The 19,203-nt window shown below is 32.3% G+C and overlaps 1 protein-coding gene across 1 annotated transcript; it reads right to left on the minus strand.

The window, feature by feature from the left end:
- Positions 1–2,593: 2,593 nt before the first annotated feature.
- LOC134711949 (acyl-coenzyme A amino acid N-acyltransferase 1-like) lies at positions 2,594–13,717 on the minus strand. The gene is made up of 9 exons (XM_063572973.1): positions 13,653–13,717; positions 8,279–8,605; positions 6,993–7,256; positions 6,345–6,514; positions 5,946–6,059; positions 4,858–4,934; positions 4,082–4,172; positions 3,543–3,744; positions 2,594–2,795 (listed from the first exon to the last, which is right to left on the minus strand). Exons 2-9 carry the CDS (start codon positions 8,559–8,561, stop codon positions 2,659–2,661), a joined length of 1,338 nt encoding a protein of 445 aa, XP_063429043.1. The 5' UTR covers positions 8,562–8,605; positions 13,653–13,717; the 3' UTR covers positions 2,594–2,658.
- Between the last annotated feature and the right edge of the window lie 5,486 nt (positions 13,718–19,203).

Genomic DNA, 19,203 nt, shown 5'->3' on the forward strand with positions numbered 1-19,203 from the left:
TGACTACGTTTTTTTAGGCATTTTACAAAATGCCTGTCAACTTTAGGCATTTTAGAAAATGCCTAAAAATTCAGTCATTTTACAAAATGCCTAAATTTAGAAAATGCCTGTAACATATATATACCGGTATATTATATAAGCATTTCCTTATAAGAGAAATGGTGAATTAAACCTGGTATTATAGCTAGCTAAACCTCTCACTTGTATGACAGTCGCATATAATTCTATTATATTGACAACAATGCGTGAGAAAAACAAACAGACATGATAGGTAAAATGTTAAAAAAAAAACCTGGGGCACAACAGTCAACATTGTGTTATAATCTTAATAACATAAAAACAAGTGACTGTTTCAATAAAGAAAAACAAAATGGCATATATTCTATAAAAGAACATGAGCAAACATTTCAAAATTAAAATCGTCTATTTTTTAATAGATCCTGGTTCTGAAATGAAAGCTTATATTTTGTAAGTATATAACCAGGGTCTGCTATAACTTGGAAAGTTGAAACTTGATCCAGGGGAACATTTATCACAGAAGGGAGCTACAATAGAAAGGACCGGATTGTAGGTCTATGCTGAGTCTAGAAGATAACAATTTGAAACTGATGTTTGAAGTACGCTGAACATTTAAGAAAAGTTTTGTTTTGAACCATTGTTTTGATGAATTTTCGGCTGCATTTCCAATTCTAATATGTTGAAGGTGTGAAAATAAATATATTAGGCGAAAAATGTATTTCAAAATATCGACCGAACTTGAGGTACCTAGATATAAATGGAGTATGTTTAACGCTTAAACAAAAACGTGTCAATGTGTGATCTAGTTGTGATATAGCAATGGAACCATAAACATTCCTTCGACATGACATAATTTGGAAAGCAAAGCACACTAGGAAAGTAAATAATTTATTGGAGGATCCTGGACCTTGGTATACCGATATTAATTCAAGAAGAAAAAGAACTGTTTGTCACGTTCAGCAGGAGCAAGGATTTGTATAGAGTCACTACACAAATCCTTTGGAGGAGGTTAAAGATTCATGTAAAAAAATGGGATAAAAACTCTTACCAAAAGTGAAAGTGAGAAATTAGAAAAAAAAATTAAAGTAGAAAGGGGATTTCTAAAATTCAACAGGAAAGACAGGAAAAGACATTCAAAACCGTGAAAGAAAACGTCAAGTGATTGATAATAAAATTTAAGGATTTGAAGGATAAGAAAAGTATTAAATTATCCATTAGCTCCTGATCGTCAAGCTTAGTATAAGTTCAAAAGATCAATCTTTTGTGGCGCCTGTATGTGTGATGATTACAGGAAATTGAACAATAAGACAATCAAAGATGCGTTTCCAATCCCTAGAACAGATGATAATATAGACGCATTGAGTAGAAAAGCTGTCAACATGCTCTAGACTTGCATATCCAGAAATCAACAGAGAAAAGTTGATATTGGGTTCAGATGAGAGTCACCTTGGTATATGTTCTGTTTTGTCTCTAGTTGAGAAGGATAAGAGAGGGTGATACGATCATACCCATTGTAAAAGTGACTGGATAACAAGCCGTTGTAACACTCGTGATAGCATGAATATCATTGACCAACAGTGCAAATCTCATAACAAAAATAATCCATGCCATTGACGAAAACATTTCCAGTCGATGTTTTAGTGATCTGCCACATGATCCGTCAATGCATCTCTCCAGTTCAAATGTAAAATGGAAGCTGAACCTTTAAGTGAACAGTACAGTTCATACAGGCAGTTACAACTAATGATAATTCTAGGGTTGGACCATATACTTCATAGGTTTGTGACATTTGATATTTTTCATTGATACAATATTCTAGTTTGGATTAAGTGTCTGCTTAACTTTAAAATAATTTCATGTAAACTATGAGTATATATGATTAATTAATGTAATAGAACATTTGAGCTGTTTAATTGTTTGTAAGTATTTTGTCTATTTCTTAAAGGTTCATGTAATATCTACTTATATAACATTGATTGTTCGATCAAAAGTTTTAATTTGGACGACACAAGGACATGTATATACAGTAGGTAGCTGCATTGTGCAGGTTTTTGTATTAACTTTACGACACATGGTCTAGATTAGTCCAAATAATTATGACGTCTGGCAAGGCTGTTTTTTTTTTCTGGGACGCCTTCCTAGCGTCCCAGAAAAAAATTAAAATAGCCTTGCCAGACGTCATAATTATTTGGACTAGGTCTAGATATACGAAAAAGGGGGTGCACGCATTATAAGATGTGCATAAGGTTCTTCGAATGATAGCATACACATATACACTCGACTTACAAATAATCGCATTTCTTATAGGTGCCCTTAAAGTTAAGAGTCATACTGAGTATGATTGCAACAATTATCAGGAGAATTATTGTGAGAAAAACTTGAATCTGCAGCTTAAATGACAGGTATCTAGTCATCCGCAAACAAATCATACAGTACCCTCAGTCTTGTAGTTCTTATTTAATCTTAAAGACACATTTGATTAGTTCAAAAATCAAAACATCATAAATCATTACTAGTACTATATTAATTCATGCAATTGTATGAAAATAATTGTTTATTAAATCTGATTCATGACTGTACTGATTGATAAATGTATTTATTTCTATATGAATATACATATCAGATATGTTTGTATGTGTGTCACAAATGACTTGGAAAACTTTTTCCCTTATTGTTGGGTAACAATGTCCTTTTGAAGAATTTCAAGATAGATTTCCAGGAATCTTCTTGTGCCCTAGCATGGTCTTCTTTTATCCCTCCCCATACAAACACAAAACCTGAAAAAAAATATATAAAGCCAACTTTTATATGAATAAAAATAAAACGTTTTAAGAAATACCAGAGCTGTTCAGCCTTCATTTAACCTGAGATCACCCCTAGTTTTTGGTGGGGTTCGTGTTGTTTATTCTTTGGTTTTCTATGTTGTGGCATGTGTATTATTGTTTGTCAGTTTGTCTTTTCTATTTTTAGCCATGGCGTTGTCAGTTTGTTTTAGATTTATGAGTTTGACTGTCCCTTTGGTATCTTTCGTCCCTCTTTTAATGATAAAAGTACGCAAAACTAATAAACGTTATGAAATACAAAAAATACCCAGCCAAAAGAATCTTTTAAAATTTCTTATAATTTTTCCTTAATATGAATAAAAGAAGATGTAAGGTATACAATTCCATCAATGAGATACTTAATAATCACACAAACTGATATAAATAAAAGGATTTGTGGGTTATATATCAACAGCACAGAATTTGAACGAACAAAAAAAAATGACCCAGAGGTCAACATACGATCTATAACAATAAACTGGTGTTTACAATATCATTTATTATATTAAAATTGTTTCTTTATTTTCTTAAATAAAAGATGACATTAAACATTTTTTTCATGAAAGCAGTATCCTTTTTATTCAACCCCCATGCTGTTTAAACCACAGTACTGTACTTCGACTAGTGCAAGTTTTAAGATAAGATGGATATATAATTTACTTTCATAAATGTATTTTAATACTATTGTATAAATGCTCTCACCAAAAATTTTGTGAAAGGAAGCTCTACAGACTGGTAAATATGCTGGTTCAATTAGATGTCCTGCGTTAGGATATCTTTGTATAGTCAGTTTATGTTTTTGGTTATCTGGATAGCAATTGTACACCACATTAGCATGGTCTGGATCTACCGACTTGTCATCCTCTCCGATAATATATAAAATCTGAACATCTGATTCCCATGTCTTAACCAAAAAAAAAATCTCACATAAATGATCTAATGGAAAAATATGACTTCACATATTTAAAAATCTGAATAATTGTTTATGTAAGTACTCAATTTATGTATTGAAATCATTTGAATTCGAATATGAAAGTTGTTTTCCATTCGTTTGAGCTTTGGATTTTGTCATTTGATAAGGGACTTTCCTTTTGAATTTTCTTCGGAGGTAAATATTTTTTTGATTTTACTTTTCAAATGTTTTAAACTAACTGTACTAACTGTAAATTTTAAAATGTATCTTGGAGCATCCAAAGCCAGTCAATAAGATATACAGTACCACAAATGAATGTACAGCTCACCTTTAAAACATGTTCAGGTTTGAAATGCGTATTCATAGCATCCCAAATGTGAACCCCTTCATCTGTATATTGAAATTTTGAAAAATCTGACCTTTAAAGAAAAAATAGTATAACTTTACAATTAATTAGACAATAAGATAATTACCAGGACCTTATAAAACAAGGTATTCGTTGTAAATTATAGTGCATCTAAGGTGCATAGATAATGAAAATTTAAAGCTCATTATATAAGGAATGAATTAAATGTGTAAGAATACTAGCTGCCAATATAAAACAATGGATTTCTAAAAATCTACTTAATCCTAGTATTTTTTCAGTAAATGGATATGAATAGTAAACTGAACATTGCTAGAAAACAACGAACAGTTGATGTCTACGTTAAAAACGCCAATCGGGTAATAAAAATAGACAGGAAATAGGGCAAAGATTTGAAAAACATTGATTAACAAAATCATTTTAATCTGCTAACCGACTCCCTGTGCCATCGACAACAACTGAACTTAAGTCTCCTGCAAGGTGTTAACATGTCTGTGAGCAACCAACTCTTCAAAAATCTTGTGCAACAGCACGCCAGAAAAACAAATTTTCAAAGTCTGTTGTAAGGCGCTTATTACATCAATTAAAAGAACAGAAAAGGAAAGAAAAAACACAGAATGACGATAAATTAGAACTTGCAGTTGTTGAAAGCTAGTTCAATGCCACTTAACATTTAGATAAACCATGGTTTTTTTCCAGACTAAATCAAGGTCAGTTGACTGCATACATATTGTACTTACTCAACAAAGTTTGTAAATGGACCCAGTGGACAATATGAACAAAATGGAGTTCCGTTAATGTTTACAACAGATTTCACCTACAAATAAGTAAATAAATAAATGATATACTTAATTTAATATCTGATTGTTACGGCTTAGCCAATCAACTAGTGAGAGATTATAAAAAGTCTGTGTATAATGCAAATCAGAAATTAAAATGTGCATCGTCGGTTTTACGTTTTGATAAAACTGAGAATGGAAATGGGGAAAATGTTGTCTACAAAAAAGATAAATAGAAATAGTTTTGTTTTGTATTTGATTTTCTATAGTCTTGTTTGAAATAATAAAAGATTAGGAAGTTATATAGTATAGTCACCGTTGCTAAAGTGTAGGATATGGATGATATCATAACAGCAGACTCAATACTTAGATTATGCTTTTAGAAAATGCAGGCATTCTTTGATACTGTTTATAGTTTTTGAATGTACCATTTTTAAGTCCAATTGATCCGAATTTAAAAAGGGTAGGACAGTGATCTAAATCATAGTCAAATCCTGACACAAATACATGTGGCTGCTACAATGATTTAGGAACTTAGTCTTTTGTACTTTCTTATGTTTTTCATAGTTTCAACAATTTTGGTAGCACTGCGATAAATCCAGTAGATCAATTCACCACTTTTTTTTAGATTTGAGAAAAGCTTGATATATAATTTGTTTTGACACCTGGATATTGTTCACCCCTAGATGTTTTCGTTGGGTCGATGTCTAATCCCTTTTTTCTGATAGAGAGAAAAAGAGCTGTAGTAATTATGAATACCAAAACAAGAAGTCTTATTTCTCAAAGAAAAAAGTCGTATTTGTATGTTGATATACACTAAAAGAAGTTACTTTTATAGGTTGATGTCACAATAAATAAAGTTATATTTATGTAAGTATAGCATTCTTGACACATTTGAGTTATAAAAACAGGAGTTAAGGAAAGTTGAGGCTACCGCACGATGTTTGTTTTTATTCAGTTCTCTATCGAATAATTGTGTTTAAAAAATCTCAGAATGTATGTATCTGAAAGGCAGATATTTCCCAGATTCAATTGTCTGGTAAACTCACTTGGGGACATTTCATAGCCAGCATCAATGCTATTTCAGCACCCTTTGATACACCAAGAATTCCTACACCATTGTTGATAACGTTTGAATGCTTACTAAACCAATCAATTGACTCCTGTAGAAAAAAATACATTTCCTATAGTATTATAACCATTATTTGAACATATGGTAAAATAATGAAAAAAATACTTAGTTAATCAGTATCATCATTATCATCAGAATTAGCAGCAGCAGCATTCTATCAGTTTGAATAACATTTGAATTTTATAACTTAATTCTTTCAATATTAAAGAAAATTTGAATATAAAATTATCAAAAGTATGATGAAAGCCATACTTCGATGGTGGATAATTATGGTGTTCCCGAATTATTTGATAGCTATTTTTTCTTCAGTACATACCTTGAGGTAATCAAAATTAATATCAGTCAAACTTTCAGGCAAATCTTCATACTGAAAGTAAGGCAAGGCAAACACAACAAATCCCCTGGATGCTAATATGGCTGCACGAAACTCTATCAGTCCACCTGCTGTTCCAAACATGTCAATTACTCCAGGGAATGGACCGGGCCCTGAAGATAATAATAAACTTGTATTTGTAAACGGTATGACCTTATAAGATTAAAGACTGAAAAACGTAAAATAACATAAATACCCAATACCCAAGGAAATTCTAAACGAAAAGTCCTTTATAAAATGGCAAAAACACATCCAACGAATAGAAAACATTGCCATATTCCTGAGTCAAAAATTGGGGTACAACAGTAAAGGTGTCCTTCATTTGTACAACCATACCGAGTAAATCGTTTTATAAACTAAACATTTCAACTTTAAGTTGTTATCTTATAACTGTTTTAAGCAGTAAACAGTAAAAATATCAATCAAAATTTAAAAAATCAAAGATATCTTAATATTCGGATTGAACTGAACAATACGAGTTTTATTCAAATGTGTATCTATTTGAAGAGTAATCAAATTTATCCTAAGAATAGATATATATGAAATATGTGTATAAAGATGCATTGTAAAGAATAAAAATCAGTAAAATACCTGAAGGAGTAAATAAAGTTCCCCTGAATATTCCATCTCTAATAACTTCTCTTTTAACTGACTTGTGCAAAAACCATCTTTCAACTTTCGATGAGACTAAAGGTTCTTGGCTTATATTGTGACAGTCACTCCAGGAATAGTGACCTTCGAAAACAGATAAATTGACAACTTGTGGTGTTGTTACGTCACGTTTAAGGTACCTCAAACCTTTCTGCTGGCCAGGATCTGCTGTCATACTCCAGAATATGCCCATACCATCAACGCCTATGAAATGTACGATAATTTCTTAATTAGATTTTTTTTATAATTCCAATTCTTTGAAGGTTTTACCATTATCACATAAGTACACGTGACATGCCATGGTAAACATGGTCAAACTATATGTAACAAAATAGTGGAAACCAACAGTTAATTTGTAGTATTATTCATAATGGGTACCTTCATCCTGTGACTATTTTAATAGTCCCAGCTAGCTTTATCGGATAACATATAGCCTAAGTTATGAATGGCTAATCCATAATTTATATACATTTTGTTTGAAATTTAGATCTGCTATTTGCGTTTTCGTTTTTTGTTCTTCCCATAGTACTTTGCCCAGCGCGCTAGACCATTCGGCAAAGGTGGCTAAATAAAAATAAAGATAGCAATGCCTTGTTTCGTCTTTATTTGTCTATGGCTGTAACAAAGTACATACTGTTCAAAGATGGTGTATAGTGATTACATTGAAACTAATAGTTTCTTTAAATTCATCATAAGACCTTATTTGGCACATCTTCGCCATAATTTGTATAAAACAATGCAGATGAAGACCAAAAGAAAAGTAAAAACTTTACTTTTACCATCAACAGTACTAGATATATCCAATTCCTATGAATAGGACGTTTGTGTCACAACAATGAGTTTGGGCGTTAGTGTAAAATTTTAGTCCTGGTATCTATGATGAGTTTATTCACTAAATGAGGAATCTTTGAAGAGAACAGACTAATCATTCAAATAGTTTAAATGGAGGAATGGAGATTAGAATAGGCTACTTTCAAAATAGAATCGAAATTAGCTTCGAGTTGGAATATTGTTTTATTTGATCGACATGAAATGTGTACACAAGACTATATCGTTTACACTTTTCCTGCTAAGCTTACCAATACTTTCTACGGATTTTAGAAATTAATTAAAGTTGATTAATCAAACTGAATGGATCAATTCAACAATGTGTGACATCATATCAATTCTGGGCATAAAGATATATGATGAACATGTATCATTCTCAAGAGGTTGTTTTTCATCACCTGTATAGGTTCCCAGCATCGATGGGTGTTTATCAATGAAGACATGTCCACTAGCATCTGAGATGAAACACGCTGAAGATGAAAACGTTGATTTGACTTCAGTAACTGATGTTTTGACTGTAACTTTCTGTTGTGGTGATAGTCCATATATTGTTATACTGATTCTGTCATCTACTAGCGGTTCTTCTGGATAGACTTTAATTTCCATGAAACAGCGGATAAATATATTGTCATAAAGCTTGGGAAAGTCGAACAGTAGATTCTTAACTTGCCTTCTAAACATCACATATTTGTTGTTCTAATCCATACGTCAACCTGAAGGAAAACCTATAGCAAAACACAAATCTGAATCATAAATTCATTATTATGTTGAATATTTTTTTTATTATTATAATTCAATGTATAGAAAAAAAACTCAATCAATAACTATAAGTATTTCATAAAAATAGTTAATACTTCCAACGTAGGTTAAAAGAAACTTAAGTTGTGTCAATGTATCTATTTTGACTGCCACTTTCAACTTAAGTTTTTTCTCAACAAATGTCTTGATGATGGTATTTGACCAACAGTACTAATGCTGTGGTAAAAAGTTCTTTCTTTCAATTTAAATTTCTACAATTCAGAAGGTAATGGTTCTCATCACCCTCGTCATTTTAGTGACAGATACGATAGACTCTGGTTTTCCCGGTAAACCCTGCCACCTTCAAAACCCAATAGGCAGATGGTGAGTATTACATCTATATTTCCACAATGCATAAATGAAATTACGAGATAAAATGAAAGTATTTTAACAATTCTTTTTAAAAATACGATAAAATATTATTTAAGGCAAAAGCAAAAGCATGTTAGGTAAAAGTAAAATTTTGAAAAACCCCTCTCTTATCAGCTTATGGATACCTTAAATTTGATTGCAAGGCTTTTACGTGCATCAAATATTACTGAGAGAATATGGCACGGTCGGGAATTGTTTGATTAATATTTCATAAGATGCGTATTGTATTCATATATACCCCACAGTTCATACATCACGTCGTGAGAAGACGGATGCAGTAAAATGAAAGAGGAAAAAATGCAAAGCATCTAAGCATATATTAGGAAAACATAATTTGATTAATTTCGAATTTATTTGGGCTGATGGCATGTTATAACCCTATTAAATGATTTATCAGGTTATAAAACATAATTATTTAAAAAATTACATTTCAGACAAATTAGAAAAGACACAACGTTTTGTAATCAACGATACATTAACAATAAATTGAGAGCATGTTTATGTGAAGGCAAAACATTTATAATTTACGATCACATGTAAAATGAATTAGTTCTATTTTGATGTTGATGATTGCAACAGTGGTACTACTGTCTATATAATTTATAGAAACACTGTTTGATAGCTCTCAGTCACAGTATATTTGAATGGATTGTAAAGTCGCTGAGAGACGATGTGAACAGCTCTCTAATAATTTTAACATTATAAAATTGTATTCTGATCTTACATCTTCTGACATCGGACTCGGACTTCTCTTGAACTGAATTTTAATGTGCGTATTGTTATGCGTTTACTTGTTTACATTTGCTAGAGGTATAGGGGAAGGGTTGAGATTTCATAAACATGTTTAACCCCGCCGCAATTTTGCGCCTATCCCAAGTCAGGAGCCTCTGGCCTTTGTTATTCTTGTATGATTTTTAATTTTAGTTTCTTGTGTATAATTCGGAGTTTAGTATGAAGTCAATTATCACTGTACTAGTATACATATTTTAAGGGGCCAGCTGAAGACCGCCTCCGGGTACGGGAGTTTCTCGTTACATTGAAGACCCTTTGGTGGCCTTCGGCTGTTGTCTGCTCTATGGTCGGGTCGTTGTCACTTTGACACATTCCAAATTTCCTTTCTCAATTTCATAAGAAAGTTGTCGTGGTCCGTTAACCAATCAAAAAGTAGTTCTTATTTAAACTTAACATAATGTATCATCGCACGTTGAGGACACAAGTCCTCATAAATGGTTCATCAGATGTTTTGTGGATTGGACATTGTTGTGGTAGAGATATAAAATTAAGAGAGAATATTCAACAGATGCTTACTCGAATGGCTTGGGGTTCCAAAGAGTTTTAGCAGCATTGGTTTGTACAGCACCAGTTCAAAACTTCAACTACTACTGTCTTCTATTACAGGGGAGTTTAAAGTCACCAAAACCAGACAAGTTATGATAGCAGTAAAGAAAAGATGACAAGGTGAAAGAGGCAAATGTTGATGTCATGACATGAAAGAAATAGGCAGCCAAGAGCGCTGTTTGAAGACGCAGAGAGTCGATTAAAACACATAGACATAGTGAGAGTGGTAACATCATAGCGACTTGGTGTTGGCAACATTCAGCAACCAATGAAGCAGTCAGCAAATGCAAGACATAGAAGGATCTTGTTCAGCAAGAAGTTCTTCGTAAGGAAGAAGGAGATCGACAGGTAAGAGCCGTCAGTATGAAACAACAAGGGCAATATATGGAATGGGAAATGGCAAGACCTAGAAAGATAAGTTGGCATGAGATGTATAGAATGGACGGCAGACAAAAACCTTACAAAGTGGACACTGATTGAAGATCTTAGTTGTAAGTTGTGCGTTAGGTTAGCAAACCTTTAACATGTTTGTCGTCTTGCAGGACAGCTCTGATGGATTGTAGATATACATGGCGCCATGACCACGTCCTTCGAAAGACAGCAGCAGTCTTGGACACACAGATGAGGAAAAAAACAAAATAGAGAAGGGGCCAAAGTTTATCCAACTCATCAAAGGAGGTGGCGAGTCATCCAGAAACACAGAGCAAAGCCAGTGATATTCTAGCAACAGCAAATGACTGGGAGATGCAAGCCGACGTTGTGTGAAAGATCACATTCCCAAGAGAGATTTTACAACAACCCTCCGACGAGATATTGTGCTGTGGTCCAGAATCAGCAGACAGGTCATTCATATAGAGCTAACAGTTCCATGGGGAACAAGACCGGAAGAAGCCCGCGAAAAAAAGCTTGCAAAGTACCAGGAATTGGTAACCAATATTCAAGAGAAGAATTAGGGGACATAGTATTTTCGAGTGGAGGAGGCTGTGAAGGCTTTGTTTCTTAAACGTTTTGGCGAGCCTTGGGGTCACTACAACTAACTGGACCAGTAAGAAAAAGCATGGTAGGGAAATTTTGGAGACAGGCAGAGGAAGATTCTAGTTTGGTTAGGAGGAAGAGAGAAGAGCATTTGAACAACTAGCTGGTTCCTGTCTGAGCCTGATCAACTCAGTCGGCGCACCCACAGGAGATTGTCATGGACAGCGCTGAAACAGTCGAGGAGAGGGGATTCGCCTGATGATGGAACCAGATAAGAGGTAGAAACACCGTATTTAAGGTACGTCTTCTCTGGTTGTAGCCTAACATGAAGGTGCGCATATATATTACCCAAGGTGTATATTTCCTTAGCTGTATGTAGCAAAGTCTTTTGGAATTTCTGTCAATTTCGTATGGGTGTGAGGCCGCTTTTTATATTATTAATTTGAGCGTCACTTTGTATTTGGTTTTCATGTTATATTTGTTATTCTCGTGGGATTTTGTCTGATGCTCGGTCCGTTTCTGTGTGTGTTACATTTTAGTGTTATGTCGTTGTTCTCCTCTTATATTTAATGCGTTTCCCTCGGCTTCTTTTTTTACAATTAGATTCAGTTTAAGGGTATTTTTCAGTATCTTTATCGACCCTTCAAAGAATGGAATGAAACTTTGTAAATGTTTCGTTTAAATTTGTATTTTACCGAAAAATTTACTAATTTTTTACAGTCAACACTATACTTTTACATTGACAGCAGCAATTTTAGGAGTGACACAGGGTATCAGGGAACAATTTCCAATTGTTTTTAAATATTTATTATGTATTTTATTGGAATAAGTTCTCCTACATACTTCATTATGAAGGTGTTCATGATTTGTACATTTTTAGTTTCAAAAAGAAGATAAGCATATCAGTATGTTGTGTACTTATTCAGATATTCGTGCAAGTTTGTACTTTATAAGATTCTAAGATGTCCATTTTAATATATATGGCATCCTGGTCTGTTCACAAATCTAAAATGTAAGCATTTTTAAGCCTAGGACTAATAAATTTCCACAAATACTCCAACAAGTGACCACATGAATAGACAAGATTAACACTCCTACTTGTAGAAAAATTTATCGGATTGTTACTTATTTCATCAAATTTAAACAGGACCCTCGTCTCTCAAGTGTATCTCGTATTTACAAGCAAATCATCCTACATTTCTTTCCTGTAGCATAAAACCATTTAAGGTTTTATGGCAAAGGAAAGAAATGTAGGAGGCTTTGCTAATGACCGGTGTTATATGCATGACTTTGCTGGTAATCAATCTCATAGAATCTATCTTCTTAATGCATATCGCAAGTATAGTATTTTTACTCTTAGCTGATCACAATCTGTGCAGCTAATATTTGTTTGCACCTTTTTTTATATTAAAACAATCATTGAGATGCATGTCATCACCAGTGCAATATGTTATTGAATTAAAATCAGAAATTGTCCATATTTGATAAGATCTTATAGTAACTGTACTTAAAAAACTACATTTTCTACTTTCTATCCAATAGTTAGATTTGTCCTCTTTTTTGCCTATAACAACCCTTTTACTCATAAGACGTATAAAAGTTCATTAAACCTTCTGTAATAGAAACACAGGTTCGTGTGTGTCTACTTGAAGGATTAAATGATATTTTGTCAAATCATTTCATAAACATTTTACATAATCAGAAGTGCTGAACAATTGATTAGAACTGCAATTTGATAGATTTTGTCAAATTTTTAGAATATATGAATATTCAAAAATGAATGAATTATTTGACCAACGGTAAAGCTATTTTAATCTGCAGAGAATAGAAGAGGTTTGGGATTACTGTTTGCTAAAATTTCAGTAATAAATACCATCTAGTTACTATGTGAGTGTGTACTGGTACATATATACCTATAGGGTCAATTCAATGTAGGTTAAACTACGTTCAACTATTCATGTTTATACGTGACATCTTGTTTGGCAAAAATGATGATTGTGTATTCATTGTGAAGACCTTGGAAGAGTAAATGTTCAATTAATATTTTATGTCGTGCAGGTAAAAATAGTTGGGCCCATAGATAGATTCATGTCATGATTAGTCCAGAAAACAGTATACATGTACCTTGTAATTTTAATCTTTTTGCATTTGTTTTCATTGCTCTAATAATCTGACAAGGCATAGTATGTGTGTTTTTATGTTATGTTATTCCGTCGATTTGAAGGCCCAGTAAACCTTATGTTATCTAATGTCTACTTTAAATGAAACTTTGAATTGCATTGAACTTACCTTTTCACAGCTAAAATTTTCTGTTGTGTTTATCGACACAAATAATGACCCCGTGACCTCTGAACCTCTGATAGTATGAAATTACTCTTCGACCGAAAGGATACGACTTAAATACGCTTTCGAAAAGATGAAAATAAATTGAAATTACAGGGAAAGGATATTTTTATATATATGCTTTCAGACCTATCCGCTTATATTTTGTAGTAATATAACTATGCTGTCCGTAAACTTTTGTATACTAAGTGTTCCAATTTTCGTTTTTTTTTATATTTTTATAGTCATTTTCTTTATAACTTGACATAAAAATATTTATAAATACTAGTCAACAAAAGAAACGATACAAGGTAATGTTTTTCCCTATGATATAATGAAAATGGATACACCAAGACAAGATATAATTAATCATTGCCTAATTGGTCTAAACCGTTGATTTAGGCAAATATGGATTTTTTTTAGCTATTTTTATTATTTCAAAAATCGATTATTAGATCTTAAAATTTTGCCCTGAATGCCTTTGCAGATATTCCAATACTTAATTCACATCTGCCGACTTTTCTAATGGGATAATCTTACAGTTTTTCCTATTTATTATATTTTATGAGATCAAACTTGTGTATCGTTACGTTTGTTGATAAATGTATGTAAGACTTACTCTTCAGTTAAAATGGAAGAAACAAATCTTTTACGATTGTATTTATTTCAACATGCATTAACGATTTAAAATTAAAATTGAGAATGGAAAGGAAAATGTGTCAAAGAGACAACAACCCGACCATAGAAAAAAACAACAGCAGAAGGTCCCCAACAGGTCTTCAATGTAGCGAGAAATTCCCGCACCCGGAGGCAACCTTCAGCTGGCCCCTAAACAAATATATACTAGTTCAGTGATAATGAACGCCATACTAATTTCCAAATCGTACACAAGAAACTAAAATTGAAATAATACAATACTAACAAAGGTCAGAGGCTCCTGACTTGGGACAGGCGCCAAAATGCGGCGGGGTTAAACATGTTTGTGAGATCTCAACCCTCCCCTATTCCTCTAGCCAACGTAGAAAAGTAAACACATAACAATACGTACATTTAAAATTCAATTCAAGAGAAGTCCGAGTCTGATGTCAGAAGATGTAACCAAAGAAATAAACACTACAGGCTCTAAAGAGCCTGTGTCGATCACCTTTGTCTATGTTAATATTAAACAAAGGAAGCAGATGGATTCATGACAAAATTGTGTTTTGGTGATGGTGATGTGTTTGTAAATCTTACTTTACTAAACAGTCTTGCTGCTTATAAATATCTCTATCTATAATGAACTTGGCCCAGTAGTTTCAGTGGAAAATGTTAATAAAAATTTACAAATTTTATGAAAATTGTTAAAAATTTACTATAAAGAGCAATAACTCCTAAAGGTGTCAACTGACCATTTCGGTCATGTTGACTTATTTGTAATTCCTACTTTGCTGAACATTATTGCTGTTTACAGTTTATCTCTATCTATAATAATATTCAAGATAATAACCAAAAACAGCAAAATTTCCTTAAAATTACCAATTCAGGGGCAGCAACCCAACAAAGGGTTGTTCGATTCGTCTGAAAATTTCAGGGCAGATAGATCTTGACCTGATAAACAATTATACACCATATCAGATATAAGCCAAAAACTGCATTTTACCCCTATGTTCAAAATTTCCTTAAAATTACAAATTCAGGGGCAGCAACCCAACAACGGGTTGTCCGATTCGTCTGAAAATTTCAGGACAGATAGATCTTGACCTAATAAACAACTAGATACACCAATGATAATTGTGGCCAAGTTTGGTTTAATTTGGCCCAGTAGTTTCAGAGGAGAAGATTTTTGTAAAAGCTAACGACGACGGACGACGGACGCCAAGTGATGGGAAAATCTCACTTGGCCCAAAACAGGTGAGCTAAAAATGACAATTATGCATAAATAACAACAGACTACTAGCAGTTAACTGACATGCCAGCTCCAGACTTCAATTAAACTGACTAAAAGATTACGATTTCATCATATGAACATCAGGCACAATCCTTCCCGTTAGGGGTTTAGTATCATACCAATATAACATATATGAGAAGTAGAAGAACATAACCCGTGTCATGCCAACACCTGGTTTTTGAATAAATGTGTTTAGTTGCAAAGACCCTATAAGTGAATCAATATTAACGCCAAAATATGCAATCTTTAATGACCTGACAACAGTATCGTAACTATATCCTTTCTTAATAAGTCTTTTAAAAGGTTTTGTTAGCTTTTGAGGTGAAAACTGACATTTTTGTTCTTTATAAAGAATATTTCCATTACAAATGACATAACCCGTGTCATGCCAACAACTGTTTTTAGAATAAATGTGTTTAGTTCCGATGCAAAGACCTTATCAGTGACTGAATATTAACGCCAACATATGCAATCTTTAAGACTTGACAACAGTATCGTAATTATATCCCTTCTTAATAAGTCTTTTCAAAGGTTTTGTTAGTTTCTGAGGTGAATACTGACACCTTTGTGCTTTATAAAGAATATTTCCATAAAAAATTGGATGTGAAATACCTGAACGTATAAAAAGTCTTCATGTTGAGCTATATTTACGAATGATGTACTTAAAATTGTATACTTACTTTAATTTGTATGTCTTAAAAAAAAGTCAAATAACAAAAATACCCAACTCCGAGGAAAACTCCAAACGGAAAATCCTTTATCAAATGACAAAATCAAAATCTCAAACACATTAAACAAATGGGTAACAACTGTCATATTCCTGACTTGCACAGTCATGCACTGCATGCACAGTACCCTTTAACTGCATATACCCACATCATTTGACTACGCGACTTTGTTAAATAGTTCTCTCAATTTGCAATAAAATGAATTTACAGGTAGGTAGAATAGTAGATCTCGAACGACCATGTCTTTGAGATATCTTATTAATTATACGTTAGATAATAAAGACATTACTTTTAAAAGCATGGTTCAATGATAAAGATAATGTTAATGGAAAGCTAGATACATATTTTTCTCATAAAAGTAATTTCCAAATGGAAAAATATCTTGATATTCAAAGTTTTCATTCAAGACAAATTTTATGTAAATTTCGCATAAGTGCTCACCAATTAAGAGTAGAAAAAGAGCGACATAAGAATTAAACTGGTCCGCCGCTCTATCTATAGCTTCGCACCAGTGTAGCGATAAGTGAACACAACAGGGGTCCAGTTTACATAAGAATAAACCTATAGAAAGGTCACAGAGGACTTGTAATTTTTGTTCTCATAATGATAATGAAGATGAGTTTCATTTTTTAATTATTTTAACTGTCCATTGTATTATCAATGTAGGGAATCACTGTTTGCACAAGCTCATGAACACTGTCAAAATTTCAATAACTTAGACTGCAAATCAAATTTGTTATGGTTAATGACCACTGAAGATCAACATATACTCAAAAAGTTAAGCATTTTTCTTATCCAGAGTTTTGAATTGAGATCCACAAATTCTGTTTACGGCTAAATCTCTTTTAGTTTATCTATATATATATATTTTTAATCCAAAAATTTAATTTAAGTGCACATTTCTCCATGTGTATGCATATTTCTTCTATTAAGTACAGCTATTTGTAAGATCCAGGCAGGGGGTGATTCATGTCATGTCTCAGAACTGCTTTATTCTTTTATATAATAGGCAGCTAAGATTGAAATAAAGTTTGCAAGCTTTTTTTTTAAATTTTGTTGAACGGTTGCTATGGAAACATGCAGCCATTTTTTTGAGGAATTTCTGATGAAATCAGACATGAAAATTGGAAAATGTCTACTTTTTGGTTGCAGCAATTTTATGATAATGACAATTTCAAGAAGAAAAAAAATTTCAACATATTATTAGGCATTATTTGAAGTTTATATTTTGATGTTGAGGTTGTGAATTTTTTTTTTGATATAGGGCTAAAATGGTATTTAAAAAGGTGCAAAAATCTGTATTTTAACATTTTCTGAAAATAGCTTAAATATCATATATTAAATCAAGAAAAATTGACATTGAGCAGACAAGTTCATTATAAACTATGATTGCATCTTAAAGTTGATACATTGAATAATAAAAAACAGGAAAAAAACATCTGGGTTTTTTTGAAATTTGTTGTTACCATGGCAACAAAAATTGGTAAAATTCATAAAAATGACAAAACACAATACTGGTTCATTATCAAAATGTTTGCTATTTTTTTTATATTAATGTAATTTAACAGACAATAAAACTTATGATTTGTTTGAAAATGATAAAAAATTATATAAGCTTTAATTTAAGTGGCTGAAAGACAATAGCAACCAAAAAAAAAGCCCTAGCAACCGGTCTGAAATTGCTGAATTAATTCAGAATCAGCATCAAATACATGGTATTGTAGGTATTAGATACATATAAATAATGGAGTTTGAATTTTATACTCAACAGTTAGATAGTTAATTTACAATTGATCTGCTTTTGGTTACCATGGGAACAAAAAAGTTCAGATTTGATACAAACTATTTTGTACTTTATAATATCTGTTTTGCAGCCCTGTAAATGGACTTCTTTCAACAAGCAATCATATTTCTCTATATTTTCAACTCATATCTCTTGATTTCATGAAAGGGTCATTTGGTTATTGTAATAACTAAGTATGGCATAGACATTTTATGTGGAGAGACAGTTAATAATGTAGGACTGCTGAATTTGGTGCATGGTTTCCTTAAAAATTTGTATTCCTGAATTTTTCTTAATATCTCAAAATTCAAATTTTATTTTGGTCTAGAATCGTAAAAGTAAACGGTACGTCTAAACACTGCTAAGGACTCATTAGTGCACTAAAGACCTATATAATGCCACTAAAGACTAGAAGGAGTGCTGCTATATATTTTATTTTTACATATTATGGTAAAGATAGATATTTAATGCAAATAAATCGAATTTTATAGAAAAAAATATTCATAAATAAATAAGATATTCAACGTTATTTAGACGGTTCATTCCTCCTATTCCCGCTTTTTTATAAATCTGGTAAGAAAATTTAAAATTTCATGTGGGAATAGGAGGAAAACTTATGCAAACAAAGGATTATCCTTAATCAACTTTTAATTTGCCAATGTTTTTTTGGGATAGGAAATAGGTCATTTTGTATATGTTTGAATTTTGTGTTTTTAATTCAAATAAAAATGAAAGAAATGGAATAAAATTGAGAATGGAAATTATGAATAAGTGAAAGAGATAGAAACGTGACCATATAGCATAAACAATCGAAATAAAGAAATATAGCAAATTATCTTATATTTCTTTTATAACACAAATTCAAAAGTAAAGTCACAAAAGCATTATAATATGAAACAAACAATACTAATATTGTAGCACACACATCAGAAGTCCACCGTATATTAGTCTATTAAAGTTTTTTAATCTATCGCTGGCTTATTGTTTGCTAGCTTAAGTAGTTCTATTCAACGTGAATAAGGTGGGTGGCTGCATCGCCAAACTCTACTGTTGTTACTTCTTGGTGGAGTATTAATGCTG

The sequence above is a fragment of the Mytilus trossulus genome, chromosome 3 (genome assembly GCF_036588685.1).
Source record: "Mytilus trossulus isolate FHL-02 chromosome 3, PNRI_Mtr1.1.1.hap1, whole genome shotgun sequence".
NCBI lineage: Eukaryota > Metazoa > Mollusca > Bivalvia > Mytilida > Mytilidae > Mytilus > Mytilus trossulus.